The sequence below is a fragment of the Hippoglossus hippoglossus genome, chromosome 2, assembly GCF_009819705.1.
Source record: "Hippoglossus hippoglossus isolate fHipHip1 chromosome 2, fHipHip1.pri, whole genome shotgun sequence".
Classification (NCBI taxonomy): Eukaryota; Metazoa; Chordata; class Actinopteri; order Pleuronectiformes; family Pleuronectidae; genus Hippoglossus; species Hippoglossus hippoglossus.
In genome coordinates, this window is record NC_047152.1 from 5,882,002 (window position 1) to 5,902,491 (window position 20,490).

The following is a 20,490-nucleotide window of genomic DNA, read 5'->3' on the forward strand; positions in this document are numbered from 1 at the left end:
AGACTTAACTGTGTTTTTAATAGGAGCTGTTAATTTTTTTTTTTTTTATATTAGAATATATTCCTTAAAACACTTTAGAAAGTATACAGCAGATATGTGGAATAAAGAACCCAAAACACACCTTACAGCAACATTACATAGATGATATGAAAGAATCCAAATGAGTCAAATGTTCAAAATTTAAAACTTTTATTTGTGAACCAATGGAATGAACTGCAATCCATCTTTGCCTTCTATCTTAAAGAACACTAACATGAGCGGGGGGGGGGGCATAACATGACAGCTGGTGGCAGAACGGGCATCATCAGACGCTGGCTTCATTGGAGGGGACAGGCAGGATGACAACATTCTGCTGTGGAGAAACCAACTGAGGCCTTGCAGCTCCACTGTGGAGGTTCGGGGGGGGTGGGCTTGTCAACATGAGTTTTCCCCTCCAATGAAGCGATGCATGCTGCAGATTTAGGGAATACAAAAATATTAGCTGGAAGCGCAGGACCTTGTCTTTGTTTTTTTAAACCTGCTATGGCAAACAACACTAACAACGGACACTGGAGTTAAACACAAAAGGCAGGCTTCAGTGTCCCGTTTCATACAAGTGCTTTAAAACTCATTTTAAAAACAAACAAACGTCAAAACTACACCAGCTGTCAAGTGATCGCGCAACAAATAACATTTCTCATATTGTTAATAAAAATAAATGGAAAACTTAAATTTCACAAATGCACCCTGGGACGTATTAGCCAGCCCACAAAAAGTCAGTTTGTCGTCTGAGCACTAACGATGTGGTTAGATGGGAATTTTTTAAGATTTCAGGGGGAAAAATTGGCCAAATTCTCCCTTTTCATTCTGGAGAGATTTGCAGAAATCCCAATAGCGAGGTCCCTTCACATTAAGAGGAACTAACACAGGCCTCTTCAGCTCCAATAATTCATTTCAGGTCTTAAAAGTGGGAATTGTTAAAGAGGAGAAAAGGTTCCAACAGACACTTAAGGCCATTTTCATTAATTTACACGACAGCCTTCTTTTCGAGGTCTCGGGTCCAGTCACACTTCACAGGTCCCAGTCAGGGGACAGTGAAATAACACCGAAAATCGGTTTACAGTCCATCTCCGGTCTGATGCTTGCAACATTATTACAATCGCCTTCCTCATTGTTTTGGGGGATTTCCTCTCAGGCAAAATGAGAAGGAATAAAAAACATCTGAGCGAGGAGGGAGCAGGGAGAGACCACCGAGTAAATATAGCTTCATATGTAAGAAATAACACTTTGTCAAAACTAGCCCAAGCATGTAACAGCAACCGAAATAAATCATGACCTTATGTTTTGGAAACGGGGGGTGGACAGACCCACTCACAGTGTTTGACTGTCAGTCACCACTACTAACATTACTGAGGTAGAGATTTGTCCAGGGTCTAGGACTGATGTTTTCATAAGCTCCCCAGCCAGAGAGGTGCTAGGCTTCAGCTTCCACACCTGTACACATTCATATATAGACACACACACAAAACACACTAACAATCATACAGTCGGACAGACACGAGCAGCACAGACGCGACACTCGTCTTGTCTGTTCTGTCTGTTACACCCTGGGATCCTCTGTGTGCTGGTAGGCAGAGAAAACCATCTAAGGTGACTGGGAATGAAACACTGGGATGCAACAGGGATCACAGACAAATAGACACACAGATACACAACTACCAATTAGCTTATCTCCGTAACACTTTTAAGCTCGAGGGCGACAGCTCAGTGGCACAAGCTCGGTACATGCGGTCCTATCACCTGTGCATGTGAAAAAACACTTTCCCTTTGTTACCTTTGCTACATTCGTTCATCAGAACCTGCCGTGCGACAAGTCGGGCAGCTCTTCTCCCCGTGAGGGTCCATTCACTTCAATTTCATTAACGAAAAAGGATTTTTTTATCCAAATTGGAAAATATCACTATTCAAGTTATTCAGCCTCAAATGAAACTATTAAAATACTGCAGTGTCTTTGTAGAGAAACCTACTGATGAGACATTACAACTACAGTTTGAAGAGACTTCAACTTAGCTGACAGGGGCTAAGTGAATTAGCATATTTAGCATGTGAAATGTGACGATGTAACGTGAATGACCTCATTTATTCCAAAACTCCTCATTGTGTTGGACAGACAAACTAAAACAAAGGGTGTCATCGATAAAACGAGTCAAACAAAAAGCAGAGGACATGAACTTAAAAACAACTGAAGATATGGATTCATACTAAAGCTTTGCATACAAGTCGTGAGGCAAAATAAAGTAGCTTTCTATGGCCCTGTTTACTCAAAATAATAAAACTTCCAATCGCTTCCATTTTGGTTTTACAGTTTCTCCTTTCCCCTGTGCTTAAGGATTACAGATACACACCTCTGCAGTGTGACGATGTGTGCTCGTTCAAAGCGGCTCCACATCGCCGAGATTTACAGACTTTCAGAGTGGACACGTGGAACAGGACTTTGGCAAAGTTTGACAAGATCATTTCTCAATATTGCTTGAGGGCGTCGAGGGGACGGCAGCATCTGTTGTCCATGAAAAAAATCGAGCAGCCGCCGGGGGGAAAGTTCGGGAACAGGTGCCCCTGAGGGGAAAGCGGGCGGAGGGGAGGGAGGCGCCGTCCTCACATGGACTCAAACTCGTCGATGCGCTGCTTCGTGTTGCCCGATCGGATCTGGCGCAGCGTTTTGTATTTGTCTCGGCCGGCTTTCACATTCTCGGCGTGTAGCACGTCGTTCTGTGTCTTCTTGGTTTCGTCTCTGGCCTCGGCCAACTCTGAACTTAATGTCTGAGTGATGGGAGAGAAGATAAAACATAAAATGGGTGAGGAGGAGGAGGGTAAAAGACAAGACAGAATAAAAAGGCAACCAAAATTAATGAATCGCCTTTGCCTGACTGGTGTTTCTTCTTTGCTACAAAACTGCTTCAACTGATATTTTCAGATTTCTCTGAACGTTTCCCTCGTCGCTCACCTGCAGCTGCTGCTTCACCCTCTCGTTCTTCTGGGCTTCGGTGACGCGCGCCTCTTCGCTGCGGAGGTCGATCTCGCTGACGCCCTCGTTGGACAGCTCGGCACTGGCCTCTGCGTGGTTCTCGTCCTGCTCGTCGTGCTCGCTCTCGGCATTGCCGCCTGGAGCTGCCGGCATAATTGTCATCGCCGTCTTTAGCTCCTCCTTGGTCTTCTCCAAGTCATCCTGGGCTGAGAGAGCCTGCAAGAGGGAGCATGGAGGAGGACCGCATTGTTTAATAATAATGGAGGAGGAGGTCAGCCCTGACTCCATTAGTTCTGAAACCTTGATGGGTTATGCTTTAAATATACTGTAACAGATAAGACTCAGCCATAGTATGCAGCTATTGGGAAGATTTCCAAGTGGTTACAAGGTTAATCACAATTCTGATGAAAGATTTAACAATGAGGCCAAAGTTTGCTTCTGCAGGATTGAGGGGAGAGGAGTGCGTTACCTTGTGTTGCCATTCTGAAGCCTCATCTTCTTTCTTCCTCTTGGCATCTTCCAGGAGAGCAATCTTGGCTGTGAATTCTGCCAGTTCAGCAGCCTGGGATCAAACATACATCAAACAGTCAGTGTCTGCTTGTAGAAGAATGGACTTCACTGTCTATTAAAGAGGCTTGTGTGCACAAAAATGTATACAGCCTGAAATTGCTCGCAGCATCAGTCAAACAAACACGCACCAGTTGCTCCTGGTTCTTCAGCTGGTCTGCGGCCTGTTTGGCCAGCTCCCCCTTCGCCTCCTCGGCCATTGTCCTCTCTCTCTCCAGCCTCTCCGCCTCCTCCCTCGCTCTCCTTCTCTCCTGCTCCAGCTCCAGGGCCCGGCGAGTCTGCTCCTCGAGCTCTGTGGGAACAAACACAAAAACAGTTCAAACAAAGAGGGACGGCTTCAACCAAATTTTCAGTTCAACAGACACAACTGATCTTGCAGCCCAAGAGAGATGCTCTGATTTGATAGACAGAGGGAGGTGAGGGGGAGGCCGCACTGATAAGTGAACAGATCGATAAGTAAGAAAACCAAATACCTTTCTGAGCTCTCATCGTCTGCTCCTCAATGTGTCTTAGCCGCTCCATGAGCTCATCTTTCTCACGCTCTATCTTCTCCTTTTCTTTCTCCGCATGCTCTCGCTTCTTTTTCTCATTCTCCAGCTGGGCCCTGGAAAAAAAAAACAACACGTTTATTAATTGAATGTTAAAGCAAGCACTTTTTTAACGCCATAAAATGACCACATACTCCTGCCTCAGAGCAGGCGTGTAAAAAAGGAAGACAGCCCTCTGGTGGAGAAGCATTATAATTGATATTTACAAGCAGCATACTTGGAGTAAACAGTTGCTACATCGCTTAAAACCTTGGTCTGATAGGATTTGCTATCAATTTAATTTACAATAGTTAAGAGGAAATATTTGTGCATGGTGTATATGGTGTTTTCAGTACCTCTCCATTTGTTTGTGGTGCTTCTCCTCCCGGGCCTGAGCCTTCATCTGTTGCACCTCGATGGTGTCGGGCTTTCTCCTCCTCATGTACAACTCGTGGTTTCCCATACACAACGCCAAGATTCGCTTGTTGATGCGCAGTCGCGGGGCATAAAACACAAAGTCCTACAAGGGTAAGAAAAGAGAGAAGCAGAAGATTTATACTTAACTGTAAAGCAGGACATGTTCTGAGGACACTTTTGATGAATTTCACACTCACAGGCGCTTTCTTGTCGATAGGTTTGATGACGAACTTCTTGTCGTTGAAAGAGATGTTTCGAATCTCGCTCCAGGGGAAGCCGATCTTTGGTGTCAACCTGAAAACAAAAAAACATGCTTTATAAAACTTGGCCAGCAGATGGTGCCCAGCATGGACAAACTGACTAACATGAAATTATCAGACTGGATTTTTCAGGCTGCATCAGTGAAATTGGAAAGAATGACAGGAAACAGAAGGTGGATGAAACTCTAAATATCCTCTCCTGCCAAAATTTGACAGGATACCTGTAGTTCTCTGATCAGAAAGGAACAGGTCTCTGTTGTCACCTGGGCGAGGGAAAAAGGATGGCAGCTGTGATGACCCCAGATAACAGACAGGAAGGCCAAGGCAGAGAGACAGTGAGAGGAAATGCTACAAGAGTTCTGATTATATCTATACTTTCCTCTACGAAAGGGGAAACGAAAATCTGACCAGGAAAGACTCTTCAGTTCCTTTCTCCACCTCAGCCTCATTTTTCACTTCTAAAAATATTGTCCTCTAGACTATTGTACACTTGTGAGTCCTCGCCCAATGTTTATGTTGATATCAAACAAAGAATTTCTCCAGAATGATAGAGCAGTTATTTTGTGAGTACACCTGACAAATCTGTGTGTTTTTGTGCCTTACTTGTCTTCATGCTCATAGATGTTGAGGCCGAGAGCATCCACGCCCAACCACAGCTGTGTGCCCTTCTTGTTTTTAATCTCAAAGTAGTTGACGCCGTACATCTCCAGGTCCTGGGCGATTTTAAGATACTCCATCATCGAGTCCTCTCTAACGAAGAGGAAACACAGAGGGTCATGAGTTATGCTTTTAGAAATATTATCATAGCTGTGAAAGAGAAATTCATTTACATTTTTAAAATACAATTACATCCCAGGGTATGTCGACACACTCCTCGTCCTAACAAGTACACACAGAAAGATTTTTTTCTTTATCTCCTTCAATTTAACACACACACCTGAGCATTCCTCTGTGTTCTTCATGCCAAGTCTGTATCCGGTCCTCCCACTGCTCCTTGGTCAGCTTGTGTTGCTCCAGGACTCTGCACACAAACAGACACACACAGCCACAATGAAATGACTTTCGCCTGAAGGAATGTCGATCGGCACAGAATTGTTTCCTCCGGAGGAAATCATACAAGATCCTACCAGGGAATGAGACGCATTCCAGGGTTTGTGTGATGTAGTGTGTGTGTGTGTGTGTGTGTGTGGGAACTGAGCGGACGCCTCCCACAGTAGGTGGCCGTTTGGTCACTCATGTTCAGAGCGGTTTGTGAGATGTTTGTACCTCTGAGGCAGCAGTCTGTCATGGGTAAGGTAGCCAGGCTTGTGGGCATCTTTGTTGTAGTCTCCATACTTGGTCTGGACGGCGTATGATGCCAGTAACACCGCAGTCTCTGGGGGACAATAGTTCTCATCATTCAGGATGGCCTCCTTCACCTGGCAGAACGGGGAGGACGTAAAATAGTTAATAATAGTTTTCAAGTTTTCAAATAGCACCAAAAAATTCACTACATCTAGTTGAAAACTTGATCAGTGGTTTGTTACCTGAAGAAAGAAGAGTCTCTGGGTGATCTCCTGGATGAGCTCCTCCGACACATCCTCAGGGAAGAATTTGGCTCTGAACTTAAACTGCAGGGGGTTCTCCTTCTTCACATCCTGCTGGGTCACCTAAAAAACAACAACAACAGTGTCATTATTCATCCATCGCTCACTCACATCATGTTTGTGTCACAGCTACATCTTAGTGTCCAGGTAGAATGAACACATCAGCTTGTAAATAATCATTTTTGAGCACAATTGGTTACTATAGACTATCATGCTTTTGCAGTAATGACTAATCTGCTGAGATTGTTTAATAACCTCATTTCGGGTTGCTTTAAATATGTTTATCTTTTGTGCTTATGTTTAAGAAATGCATCTGCCTCAAAAACGTAGCATTGTTTGAGCTAAAATCCATCACAAAAGTACATTAAGTAACTGTAATTAACAAGCACATTCACCACAAGACACTTCTGTAATGTGCGTCGTCTGACATATGTTAGTGGTACGTACACAAGCAGACAGACAGAGACACAGAAAACTGTTGAGGGGGATTTTCTGTCACGCATTCTCGGAAACACACAGACACACTGTAATAGCAGAGGTTTAGGCCGGAGGGTATGTTGCCCTGAATGAGAGAGGAGGGCTGTTGAAAGAGAACATCCGAGGCTCCAAACCACAGCACAACTTCCAGACAAATCCCAAACAGACACTGACAAACAGATCAAGATTGAATCATGGCAAAGAGTTAAGAAGAGAAGGAGGCAGAGAGATGGAAGAAGGAAGAAAGAACAGCTACAAACTGTTTATTTTGATGTGATGTGACACTCACCTTCTTATTGAGTTTGAGCCAGGTGCTGTAGCCTTTACTGTCCACATACTGTAGACCGAAGAACCAGACCTCCCGCAGACCCACTGTCTTCACCACCTGAGATCAAAACAAAAAGAAATACATTGCTACAGCTTGTTTAAGGATCATTTTAAACTCAGCTGTTCAGTGTAGACAGACAGGAAATGGATGGAAAGAAAGACGGTGACATGCCACAGAGGTGGGGTTCTTTCAATAGGGTGTTGTCATATAATAGTATATTTATCTTATCAATACAGTGCAGCTCATCACCTTATCACTGCTGTGAAAGTTTCTAAAACTGGCTGACAATTACATTCCCATCAGGTAAAATGTGTGCACAACTTGTTTGGGTAAATCTTCTGATTCACTGAATTATATCAATGGATGTAGGATGAGGGTAAAGTGGGACGTGGAGGATTAAACTCTGCAGATATAAAAAAGGAAGTCAGTTGTGTCACTCGTGCACACCTGGTCGAAGAGCTGTTTCCCTGTGGTGTTGGGCTGGATGGCAAACTCCAGCTCTGCATCCATGGTGGTGACCCGGACGTTGATCTAGAAAACAAACACAGCAAGAAGTTAAACTTGTTGCATTATTAATACAAGGATTTTATTTTCAAATATTAGATAGAGCAGCGACACCCGACTCTTCTCATTTCTAAAGTCCCAATATAATTTGCTTACCAAACAACTTTTGGTAAACTGCATGTTTTGGTGGAAAATCTTGTTTTTCCATAAATATAAAAGAATTATACTTTTGTCACAAATTTCTGTAGTATTTTCTCAAACAAAAACCACTAAACAAAGAAACCCTATAATTCCAAATGAGAAACAGTGAGTGCTTTCTGAAATTGTCTGTTATGGGATGAATTGTTTTTCGGTCGAGCAACAATCTGCCAGAAAATTACAGAATTCCTACAGAGATTAATGACAGCTTATTGCACAATTTCTCAATTTGTGTCAACCATAACCCAAATTTAGTGAAGCCACTGTAAACTCTGGTCTCTCCCTTTCATTTTCCATCCTGCACTGCCAGGGAGAGCAAACCCCACCTCTCCAGGCAGCCTACAACTGCAGGGCCTCTGCTGGGGCGGAGCGGGAGATAAAACTCAGGCATTGGCTGTGCCCTGTTTAGCAGCACTGGCGGCGCGCCTAGCAGCGGCTCATGGCACGGAGCAGAGCGGGGCCGACCTCTGAAGCATCTCACATCCTTCCTCCCACGACTACATACACACAGAGGCCGAATGTTGCCTCGCTGGTGATTAACAACTCGAGAAGAGACGGAGGGAAACGTGCATGGTACAGATGAAGGTGAGAAAATGAGAGGCAGAGAGCAAAATAATAAAGTAAAGCAAGAGATGATCTCGGGTGTATTCCCTTTGAGATTAAGTTACAGCGAGGTTGCTGTAGATGGGCCAACCGTGCAAAAATCAAGGGAAAGGAAAAGGGACACAGACGGAGCCTTTCCTTTTCAGTTCTACACAAAACCTCAGGAACGCTTACTTTGCATTTCTCTCAGTGCCTCTCTCATTTTTTTCACCGTCTCTCCGGCCTTCATCTCTCCGTTTCTCAGGCAATGAATAATCCATGGAACTTGTGTCTATACAGCACATAGCTGGACTCCCACACCACACAGCTCCCACCACAATGTATCTGCCTGTCTAACTCTCATTAATTAGCCATGAAAAGTTGCAGCACTTTCTCCACACTGTAGACATCTTGCATGAACATCTCCAACTAACTACACTTAAAAAGCCACATCAGCAAAATAACCTGTCCACGGTTCACTGGAAGATTAATTAGTATTTTGTGCTTGTTTCAAAAAGAAGCTGCCTCACTGACTTCCTGAGACAGGAGCAGTTATGGAGAGTGGAGTGTTGAGCTGGGGTTTCTAAGTGACCGGCCTTGAATGTCTCTTGCCCTGTGTTTGTGTGGGGCCCGCCTGCCATCAGCCATCAGCTGTGAAAGAGCCGGCCCTTTGTGCTGCTTGCGAGTACGTGTCTCTGGCAAAACGTAGCCAGAGCGCAGAGAGGTGGAATCCTGTGTGGACCAGACGGTTAGTTAATCCTCTCTCCTGCAGAGAGACGGGGAGGAGAAGAGCGACAACAACATGCCGGGGCGCTGACACACACGGACAACTGAGAAGTCTCAAAGGAGCAACTTTTGCAAGCCTGTCCTTATGTGACATTTGTCCCTCTGGTGACACAAGACACACTGACTGGGCAACAAGACAGTTCCTAAGAGGATCTCTTTTGAAATCATTAGGTTACAGTTAAACCAGCAGACACATTTCAGAAGTTTCTTGTTTGCTTAAGCAGGTCAAAGCATGTGTTTTACCCACAAACTTAGGTGTGCTTAATGCTGCCCTGTCATATAAAGAGTTTGAGTCATGATTTCAACTGACGTGTCTCAACAGTTCCTCAAAACAAGAAGGAAACCATAAAACTAATATGATATCATGTTGTATTCAGATCGACTGTCTTATCCACCATTTAACTTGCAGATATCCACATAATACAAAAGAATGGCAGCATTTCATTTTTGACACAGTCACCTCCTGCAGCCATGACCCACAACACCGAGCGGCCATCCAGTCACTACACTAACAGGTAGCTAGACAGAAAAAGTGTCAAGGAAGTTCTTATTGGGAATCAGGAAGCAGACACATAAGTGCACAAGGATAAAAATATTAAAGAGTAGAAGTTAGTTTATTTATCTAAAATTCTGGATTATGTTATTCTGACTTGAACTATCATTTTGCCTCATTTCAGCTGCTCGCCAATTGCATTAACCAGTGAGTTTTCCCAAGCTACAGTTGTGGTTGGCTTGACAATCTACAATGCTTTCTGAAGTTGTAGTGAGTATAACTACAGACTTTATAATACCACTCAAGACTTCTAAGTGACACAATAAGTCAGGGTAGCAAAGTAAAATTCCAAAAAGTATATCAGAGACTGCAAATTGTGTCAAAATCAGTGGCTGGATCATTTAAATTGCCTGTATTTTGCATTCTTAGTGTCATTTTGCCACGTTTCTAAATCCCCCTCTCCATTTCAGTTGGGAAGAGGAGTTCTCACTCAGACAGGCCCCTTGTTAAATGTGCAGCTGTTTAGTTCCTGTAAGCTGTTTAGAGGAGCTTTGCAGAGCGAGGCCTTAAGAGAGAGACACACACACACACACTTCAATCAGTAGAGCTGCTAATCTGTCCTGCTGGGCTCTGAGCAGCTGTCTGTCTCTCCGATTAACCCCCCTGCAGGGTGAGGCAGGCCTCTGAGGGCGGGGGAATGAAAGGGGGAGTGAGAGGAGACGAGGATTCACCACAAGCTACAGACACAAACTCATCTTTTAGGAAACTGGAAAGTTTTGCAGCCTGTTGTATAAACAGCATTTGAAACACTTGAAGAGATTTTACAAGATACACTCGAGGGGCAATGAAAAGGGAAAAAGGAGGGTCTTACATACCCTACTTGATTATGGACCTAGCTTTTGTATTGTTAATGAGGTGATGGGTCACACACAAGAGGTAAACAACAGTTTAATGTTGCTCAGCACCAACGCTGATGCTCCTACCTTCCTCTAAATGTCCCTATTTTCATACCTCCTAAACCGCTGGGTATCTCCTCAGCACTACAACAAATCCCTCGTTTCCTTTCTTCTCTTTGTCAACTTCCCATTTTTCCTGATCCCTACGCTCATCTTCCCCGACTTCTCCTTTCCCTTCCAGGCCCTCGGTCGTCTGGTGATAATCCTGTCTCTTCACCCTGTGTCTGTGCTTGCATAGAGGCAGGATGTTGACACAGACTGGGCCCCGATACACACAGTGGGCCCCCTCTCCTGCAAACAGGAAAACAGCCACGGGCTAGGAAACCTGTGTGGGCCCTCTTCCTGTGGGGTGCTGTCACCTCATAATTCCACAGCCCACACACTGCACCAAAGGGGTTGGGGTCAAGTGGGTGTGGGGATATGATGTCAACAGACAGAAACAGCACATTATTCCATATTACTACAAATGTAAAATATGTTCATAGAAACACTCACACGGACTGTTTGATGGTTTACGTTTTATGCACACTGATGTCGAAGCCCTGAAATAGGGACACCGATATCTAAATCATCATCAATTAATCACCACTGATTAAAAATCCATTGATATATTAACCCATTGGATTAACCACTAATGGCATCCAAGGAGTCAGGTGTCGGTCGGGGAGAAGCACAGCTGCAGCTTTGGTATGAAAAACAGTATTTTATGCCCATTTTCAGTCAGAACAAAACTTTTATCATTTCTGAATTTAAGTTGCATAAACCAACAGGCGTATACAAAGACTCTTTAAGCCAACAAGGTCACAGTCAGCAGTGTGCGACAGTAACAAAGCAGCCTCCAGAGCACTGGTTCAATTGGTTTTAAGTGGCCGCTCTCACTATGAAAGGCTCCACACAAAATAACGCTATGGTGTGCTGTCAGAGTCAGGAACATTTTCTTTACAAGTTGCTGTAGAACTAAGCTGCTGAATGAAACGGTTTATCTATGGAAGAGAGTGTTACATTCCTACGCTGCATCTTATGAGTGTCAGTCTAATCATCTTATCCTCAGTTACAGAACATTGTTACAAAAGAATGCTGCATGGTTTAAATTATGGATGCATTATCAATACAGTTGTTAGTGTTACTGATAATTCAGTAGCCTCCCTGCTACATCAACAAACACTTCTGTTACTCAAACTTAATGAGGCATAAGAAGACTATTCCAAAAGTTTTTGAGGTCTGGCACTGATCCCAGAGAAGGTCACGTCTGATCAGCCCTGCTGTCCTTCCTCTGTTTATTATGTCAGTGCCTCCCTGCCACAGGCTGTACTTTCTCTGTCAGTTATTGTCTGTGACAGACATGTCCCTCTCAGCAGAGAGGCCAGCACTCCGCTGTACAAGCTGTCTTTTTGGGACGGTCCCCTGATGATTCAAGAGACAAAAGGGGGAAGTGGAGGACATCATTGCCTTTGCTTGGCTGTCCCCCACACCCATCAACCCAGCACTTATAGAATTAGACAGGAGATGCACTCCATTTGTGCAGAAGCCTGAAGCCTGTTGTTCCCAGTTCCTCTGAAATGTACTGATGTAAGCTTTCGCAACTTGACCCTGAGCTGGTAAACTAAGAATGCCAAATGCGAAGAGGAGCTGTATCATATTTAGTTTGTGCAGAGTAACACATGGGCTGGACAACTCCACACTTTGAAAATCCCTTCCTTTAAAGAGACAACTAACAGTGAAACAAACAATATTCCCAGACCCATGTGGGACATGTTCCCATGATGAAAAAAGCAGCATGACAACAGTGGGAATCAGACAACCATGAAGCAACTGCATAAAATCGGTCTTGTATTGGCGTTGTTCACATCCCAGGACTCTCTCTGGCATTCTCTCCACCCTTTAAGCAACAATGGCAGCAGTGTTGCAGTTGCACAGCCTGTGGGCAAGGCAGTACACTTCACACTCTGGCTGTTGTTTACTTGGAAGAGGAGTACGAGGAGTGGGAGCAGCCATGGGTATGAAACTGCCACTTCAACCAACGCTCAAATGTAGCCTTGGGGCGGCAGTGCACGCCTACCGTTACGACAAGAGAGCAGTTCTGAGGAGTCAGATTGTACAAGCAGACTGAGCAGGAACCAACAAGCAACTTTCATGTTTCTGATTCATATCAGATATCCTGAGCTTGAAGATTGTTAAGACCTTTTCTATCAAACAATCTGAATCAATTATCCTGGAAAGTGTCTAAACGCAAGTGTTTTATCTCTGACTTCTTGCCCTGAGCAGCTCATGTGCCTGTCTGTATCTCTTTAAAAACACAGAATGATAGAAGCACCAGTTCTCAACTAGCTTTCAGTTTCTTACCGGTTTCGGCATCTTTATTTCCTAGCCCCCTTACACCCGTTGACTGAGAGGAAGAATCTGTCACTGGACGACAGCAACACTTGTATCTCACGGCCTGAAAGAGAAACAGACATGTTTTTTTCCATTAGTCAACACAGTCTACGTTGGTGAAAAAATATTATCTGCTAGTATTTCCTGTTGAACTAAATAATCTGATTTCCTGTAAAACATTATTGCTTTCTGAAAAGTCTTTATGAAAGGATCCATCAGTTAAACCCTGGCTATACAATGCATAGAGTTGAAAATAACAATATAGTTTCAGGAGTGATGACCTGTGTTGAACATTAATGAGCTTCAGACGATTCAGGTAAAGAGTTGAAAAATGATAAAGATAAAAATGTAATATCAAGAACTATCACAATAAATGTCACATTATTATTTCTTGCAAGTTTAAAGACTGATTTATTGGCAAATCTGAGGTAGATCAATTATGCACTTGACCTCCTCACTGTGTTTGGACAATGCTTTTAAACAAATCAATATATATTTGACTTTTGTAACACAGCTATTTATCAATATTGTATTTCAATCATTATCATCGTTTTATTGACATGGTCCAAATATCCTTATCTTGAGACTGTCACTTTTTCATGCAATACAAATTTTAAGTATCAATTTTAATGCTGCATAAGACATTTCCTGAGTTTTAAGCCAAACTGAGGTATTTAGCAGGTCTGGTTTTGACTTGGCAAACATACATTAACAGGAAGTTTGTTTCCATCTTTATTTTGAAGGGCAATCCAATGTTGTTTGGTTTGGAGATCACCTAAATATTGTTAAAAATCAGAAGAGGACTCGATCCATTTTGGCAGCTGGAGGTGAGACAGTTAACATTAATCATCACAGAGTAAAAGTAAGTAAAGAGACTGTATAACATAGTCATATAGTGGCTTTAAGGAAGAAATGATGGTAAACCAGGTGGAGACACTTGTAGCTTCCAGCAATTAGCTTCGCCCACTTACCCGCCGAGAGTTGGCTTCCGTTACAATTTGACAACTATTTAAATGAAATGGTGGTAAATACGTGTCACTGTCGTAAAAAAAACAACAAAAAATACGTTAGCACGACGGGAATAATAAAAAATAAAACGTGTGAAAAATGAATTCCTCCACCTGCGTTAGCCGCTACACGACCATTCCCACCTAAAGTGAACAGTGGCCCATAGCAAAGGGCTGATTAGAAGATAGTGGGTGTAGTCTATGTAACGGGACGAGCTAGCTACAGCTGCTGCCTTGCTAGGACGTGTGAAGTTTTAACGCGCATTTTCACGCACGTTGGGCCAATTCAAACGCATTTTACCCCGCAGAAGAAAAAGGGGAAGAAACACGCAAAAAAGACGTGTCCCGACACTCCAGCGTGTGGACCGTGTCGAGGGGGAGATAAGAAGAAGGGGATCGAACACGAGGATATCCGCTATTGCATCAAAGTTGAGAAGCTGTGTGTGTTTTTTTTTTTTTTTTAGGGAGAGGCAACTCACCGGGGGGAGACTGAGTGGTTCTTAGAATGGATGTGGAAGCCCGCTGTCCTCGGATGAGACCCAAAACGTCCACGATGAAATCAACCTGTGGACGATCCCGTGTTTCCGTGTTTTTTGAGCTGAGAGCGAATCGTTCGAGTCCCGAACAACCATAAGGCGATTTGGGGTGCCACTGTGAAGCGCGCGGAAATGACACGACGCCACTTCCGGTGTTGGCTTTAATAGTAAAAGCCTCCCGGAAGCACTTCGAAAATTGTCGCTAATTTGAACTCCACCAATATCACAACACAAACGTAGTAATTTTAAAAGTGTCGTTAAAAGGTGTAGAAGTACAAATGTGACAATACACTGCGAAAGCATTCACGTATACATATATGAAAATTGAAAGCATATCATTTTTGCTGCTATTCTTTTTAATGCTGATGACCATGCAACAAAAAGCTGCATCATAAGTTATTAAAATATTGTTGGGTTTAATGTTTGCTCGTTTCCGGTCGTCTCTCCCTTTTCTCCAGTCAGCTTGACGCACCCGATGGTGAAGATGTTCAATATCAATCACTCAAAACTTTATTTATACAGCACCTTTCAAACAAGCCATTCACAAAATCCACAAAATGCACATACAGAGATCCACATGCATTTATTTTAGTTAATCTAAAAATGTACAACCTCACAGGCGTCGTCTTCATATTCTTAAATTCAACATAATTATTTGGGATAAATATTTCAGCTTCTCATTCTGAGTTTGGTCATTTCTTCTTGTACTACCTCATTTTACCACTAGATGTCGCCATGGCTCTTTTACTGGTTTCCCAGAGGAGCCACTAAGATCTAAATTGACACAAACTTTCAATCCAGCCCATATTTGATGAGGAAATGGTGTCATGGGCAAATACATATTTCAACAACTTCCAACAATAACGTGAATTTCTTTCTGACCTCCAACAGGATGAAGAAGAGGAGGAGGAGGAAGAAGCAGCAGGACCTATCCGGGTCTATTTTGTTGCGCGGAGGTGAACGCTGCTTTGGTTTTGGAGGACGTGCAGGTAAGGACTCACATTAGCTTGTGATCATTTAGTCACGATTAGATTTTACGAAATAAAAGTGAACCATCAACTTTCGACTGAGTCAAAGTTGTATTAATGTAATATCCTAACAGGACGCATGGAGGCAGCGCTACTCTATCGGCCACAGAACCATGGAGGCGCCAGCACGCCGAACCTCGTTTACAATTTGGCTGTTTAAAGATCACATATCGACAAACTATAACTACACGCCTCTCCTTGAATTAATAACCAGAGAGTTTAATCGATACAATTTTACTGACAATTCGGCGTACAAGTAGTTTGCAAATCTTAATGCAATCTAGCTCACTTTTTATTTGACATGCTTCTTGATGTGTTGATGCCTGCTACTTGGAATAATTGCTCTTATGCATATTTTGTTAGTTGACCGGATCATTAATATTCACATAATTAGTAATGAGGTATGAAGGAGTGCCTGGTCTCCTTTATTTCATCAGGAGACTAAATATTAGTTTTTTCGGAAACTAAAAATTAGTTTGTGGCCCTCCCTTGGAAAACACCTGTGGAATATCTGTGTGCACTTTTCAATGTAGCAGTGCTCTGAACACCCCCCTGGGCCATGTCAGGGAAGTTGTCACATTGTGTTGCATGTGGAACTTGCCTTGGTCTTTATTTAGCCTGGCATATTTCCACGTCACAAGATCTCTGTCCATATGACCCGGGGCACGTTGCAGCTATTGTCAAAGCAGTGAAAGAAGCCACTGTGTTGTAGGGACTGGAAACTGGATGGGGGGAATTGGACAAATTTACTTTTAAGTCATCAGGTGTGTGTGTGTGTGACTTGTGTGTAAGATCATTGTGGATATTGATGCTCATACTCATCAAGAGCCAGAAAACACTGACCTGACACCAGCTCCTTGCACAATGTGAATTTACCTGCAGCAGATTTGTTTAAAATAAACTATTTGGGCCTTTAACACATGTTGGAGCCATTAGATCTACAGGGGTCATTCCATATTTTCTATTATATTATTTATATTATTCTATTTCTCTGTTCTTATATTTTTATATTGGTGATTTGGACTTAAGCTGACCATGCACGTCCAAAAACTACTGCTGCACAGCTCAATTTAATGGAGAGATAAATATAGCGACAGCAATGTTGTTAACGCCAGTGAGGACAGAAGTGTGTGTGTGGTACACAAAGGCATCATGTGTTATGCAATTGCAAAAGTACCTTCAGTGGTGTGTGTGTGTGTGTGTGTGTGTGTGTGTGTGTGTGCGTGTGTGTGTGTGTGTGTGTGTGTGTCTTCCTTCCTCCCTCCCCTCCCTCTCTGCGCGCTGCTGACCAAATTAAATGGACAGTTTCAGCCTCTGTCTGTCCTTTCACCTGAGTCCACTGCTCAGTGCTGCTCTTACTCATAGATTCACTCTAATCCCTGGTTTTTGTGGTAATATTTAGGGTCTGTGGTGGTTTCAGGGAGCTGTGAAGTTCATGTCAAAGAGGAGCGGCTGCTGAGATCTGTGTCCCGGAACGAGGATGGGAGAGCAGCAGTCGGTGCGAGAAGACCCGGAGCGATCGCTGGAGGTGCTGTCGATGATCAGCGGTAGGGATCCCTGCAGTGTCTGTGCTTTTGCCACTTCACATTGTCGCTGTGCATTTTATCAGTGCTTATATGTGATACATTTGCTCTTATTCCCTTTGTCAAATATGGATTCGATTTCACTTCTGTATATTTTCTGGTTGTTGGCAAGATAGCAGAAGTCTTTGAATGAATCCGGCTGAATGTAGGTGTACAGATGATTTGACCTGTGATCCAGAAATGCCACCTTTTACATGATTTTCAATGTGTCCGAGAAATTGTAGTATAGTGTTTTGATTGTGCCAGGTAGAGCTTATATGAGCTTCTGGTATATTTTATTGTCCCAGTTGTGTGTGGTTGATGCCAACATGTCTTAGCTGCAGGTGTTTGAGTCAGTCCACCAGGGCTTGTTTCTGCTCACATGCATATCGCAAATGTCCCCCCTCAAGGAGTTGCAAATTTAATTTGAGTTAGTTGAATATGTCACATTAAATACAAGAGAAAATGATGTTGAAATCAAGTCGCAGCTTTCATGTTGCAAATTAGTTCCAATGGGGCCATGATTTTGAAAATGGGATTTTACTCCAGGTGTCCTTTAAGGAGTTCCAGCAAATCATGGAGTAATTTGACCCAGTGAGACAATCTGCAGGAATGATTATACAATTTACTGTCATCTTCTCCCTGTGTGCAGTTATTTAAGGGGGAAATGTGCACACATGATAGCAGATAGGAGTCAAATTTGAGTTAAGTGTACATCATGCATTGATATAATTTGCACAGACCGACTGTGATATATATATAAATACCAGGGTTTGTATTAAATATGCACATTTACCATCAACATTGAGTCACCGGTTGCACTGCATCTTCGTTCAGTTCAAACCTGCAACCTGTTGCATGTAGGCTTAAGCCCCTTTTTTTCCTTTGCTGTTTCTCTCAGGTCCTTCAGCTCTCTGTAAAAACTGAAATGCATTGGCATTGTTTTCTGAGATGTAAATCAAACAATCAGATAATCCTAGTATTAAAATATATAACTACATTTTGTGATTTACAGTCCAGCTCATCTCAGAGAATGGGCTTTATCTAGAAAAGAACAGAGTAACTCAATTTGTCGTCAGTGTGACTGGTTTTGAAGCCACTGAAGAGAAGGAGGGCACCGGTTTTTGATCTAAATCTATTAGTGAGGAGGTGCCACTTAATGAAAAGTGCATGACCAGCTTTTGCTTGCTGCCTGTGAAGTTTAAATCGGGAGGGTTTGTGCGATTGTGTGAAGATAAGTTTGGTTGAAGTAAAGATAATGTGATGAGCCTGAGGGAGGAGGAGAACTTTACCGGATGGCACCGGTGTTATTTAACCATTCTTCCTAGTGAAGGTAATGCTCAAAAGTGGTCTTTTAAATGAGCTCCTACAATTGAAAAAATAATCTATCAAATAAACAATACACAAGCATTCTTGAGAGAAAATTTTAAATTAGTAGCAGCAGTTATTCCTTTTTGAAATTGTCTTCCATTTTACTGTGTTAAATTAGGCCCAAAATGACAGTAAGTATCTTCAAACATCAACAACACATACTGGTGCAATCTCCTTACGATTATAGACATTTTTAGTCACATGAAACTGAAAAACAAATTTTTTTCAATTACATCATTTAATTTGTTGTTTGTGCTCAGGACCAGACACAAACACATGAGTTAGTGTAATTAACTGAACAGGGGTTTGTGTCATAACCCGCCCTCCCCCCCTCTCTTCCTGTGATAAACACACATCAGACGTTAAGGGAGATAAACCATCACACATTCACGAGAGGAAACACAGCAGACGGGGAGGAGAGGGAGAGAGGAGAGAGGCAGGGCGGCCCGAATAGCGTCCATGAACGTACACAGACATGACGGCATGAAGCACTCTCTGGGACCATGTCTGTTCAAGAGGGCCAAGACGCTCTTAGTCGACTTGTCCACAATCTGTCCGCGTCTGTCAGCGTGTTGACCCGGCACTCCCACCACGGCAGCAGCGATGGAGCGATCTGGAGAACAGGTCAGTGTAGTTTGAGTGTGTGCGAGTACACTAAAGTGCGTCTGGTTCTCTAGTGTGTGCCACTGAAATGAGTGTGACAGGATGACAGGACAGGATTTTCCAATCACCAGGGGGAGATTCCCCTCGCTGTGTTTTCCCCCCTCACCATCAAACAGAATAGAAACTCTCTCTCTCCTTAGTTTCCTGCTGAGGCTTCAGTTTGTGTGGATGACTTGGAGTTTGAGGGAAATGGAAAATGAAATGTGTGTGTCTATGAGGTTATTGCTAAGTAGGTTATGTTTTTGTCCATTTGTTAGTTAGCAGGATTGCGCAAAAAAAACTGGATGGATCATCACGAAACTTGGTAAAAGGATGTCAGCTAATGTCAGAGAAGAACTCAAAACATTTTGGTGCGGATCCAGATCAGGGGACTTTCTTCAACATTGCAAAATAGGAAGTTCTGCAACATTTTCCGTAATTTCTCCGAGAATAATTCATGAAACGTGATGAAATGTGGTGTCATAAGGGAACTGTTGGGCCTTGGCGGAGGGAATGAGCCATTCTAGTGCAAATTGAGAGGTTCAACCCTAGAATTCTCTGGCCTCACAACTTCTTCCCAACGTGTAGGAGAAACTACGGTGGCCTTCAGGTAACATAAACAAGTGAAAGGCTCTGAACTCTGGTGGTGCAACATGGCAGACTCCCCAGAAGAGGATCCCCTCATAGTATAGACGTTTTCTAATAGCAAGTGTAGTTGTGTATTCATGATGTGTGGCATCAGCACTAGCTGTGACTTTAAGGCAGAGTCTCTACACTGCAGTTCTTTGAACGCAGCACACCGTTTGACCTTTGTAACTGATTACATGAAATAGCCCTTGTGAATGGCTAATTGGTAACTTGACTTATGTCTCAATGCAGCGGCAGCAGACATGTCTGTTCACCAGGGTCAGACAGACAAGCACAAAAGTGGGAGAAACTTATTAGAAAGACGAGCACGCTGGTCGACTGTGTGTGTCAGGTCCGCCTGTATTTGCTGCGGCCGCCAAGTTACAAAAAGGAAACAGAACCACAAACACACGCAAACTAACAGAGGAGGTGAGTGTCGTCTTAACGTGTGAATTTCTGATTCGACACTTTAGGACCCGTTGAGCTGTGCGGACGAGGAGCATGCACACGCTCGTGTTTCAAGGGGGGTCATTGCAGGTTAAGTCAAGTTTAGAGGGTTCAGAAAGAGGGGGCATTGATTTTTGTACATTCTGTTCCGTGGCACAGACTAATCAATACTTGTGCAAGTGAACAAGTTTCTCACACGGACTCTTTTCAGG

At 43.2% G+C, this 20,490-nt stretch overlaps 2 protein-coding genes and 1 long non-coding RNA gene across 8 annotated transcripts in view; 2 read left to right on the forward strand and 1 right to left on the reverse strand.

Annotated features, from left to right (window-relative positions):
- Positions 1–399: 399 nt before the first annotated feature.
- Positions 400–2,309, forward strand: LOC117776481. Its single transcript, XR_004616437.1, has 2 exons — positions 400–972; positions 1,057–2,309. It is a non-coding gene; the product is annotated as an uncharacterized LOC117776481 (long non-coding RNA).
- Positions 2,310–2,428: 119 nt separating this feature from the next.
- Positions 2,429–14,687, reverse strand: LOC117776465 (radixin-like). Of its 2 annotated transcripts, none has more exons than XM_034610405.1 (15): positions 14,545–14,687; positions 13,029–13,122; positions 7,614–7,697; positions 7,128–7,223; positions 6,302–6,424; positions 6,042–6,193; positions 5,713–5,796; positions 5,379–5,525; positions 4,713–4,809; positions 4,455–4,618; positions 4,045–4,175; positions 3,703–3,863; positions 3,474–3,566; positions 2,984–3,220; positions 2,429–2,799 (listed from the first exon to the last, which is right to left on the reverse strand). In XM_034610405.1, exons 2-15 carry the CDS (start codon positions 13,038–13,040, stop codon positions 2,635–2,637), a joined length of 1,746 nt encoding a protein of 581 aa, XP_034466296.1. In that variant the 5' UTR covers positions 13,041–13,122; positions 14,545–14,687; the 3' UTR covers positions 2,429–2,634. The 2 variants fall into 2 exon arrangements, with proteins under 2 accessions (XP_034466296.1, XP_034466305.1); XM_034610414.1 differs by lacking the exon at positions 14,545–14,687 and adding an exon at positions 14,030–14,446.
- A 785-nt stretch (positions 14,688–15,472) lies between these two features.
- The window catches only part of LOC117776398 (guanine nucleotide exchange factor DBS-like), a 41,101-nt gene continuing 36,083 nt past the window's right edge, over positions 15,473–20,490 (forward strand). Inside the window, exons 1-2 of one of the 5 annotated variants that reach the window (XM_034610341.1) lie at positions 15,473–15,590; positions 17,050–17,176. In XM_034610341.1, coding sequence (XP_034466232.1) covers positions 17,110–17,176 — 67 coding nt within the window. In that variant the 5' untranslated portion in view covers positions 15,473–15,590; positions 17,050–17,109. Of the gene's footprint in view, positions 15,591–16,910; positions 17,177–18,936; positions 19,187–20,490 lie in introns of those variants that run through there. The other 4 variants (XM_034610333.1, XM_034610352.1, XM_034610323.1 and 1 more) reach the window with 4 other exon arrangements.

Coding starts and splice junctions, on each gene's coding strand:
- LOC117776465 (XM_034610405.1), bottom strand. Junction 5,526..5,712: donor GAACACAGAGGAATGCTCAG/GTGTGTGTGTTA, acceptor CCTCTTCGTTAG/AGAGGACTCGATGATGGAGT. Junction 3,567..3,702: donor TGAAGAACCAGGAGCAACTG/GTGCGTGTTTGT, acceptor GTTTGATCCCAG/GCTGCTGAACTGGCAGAATT.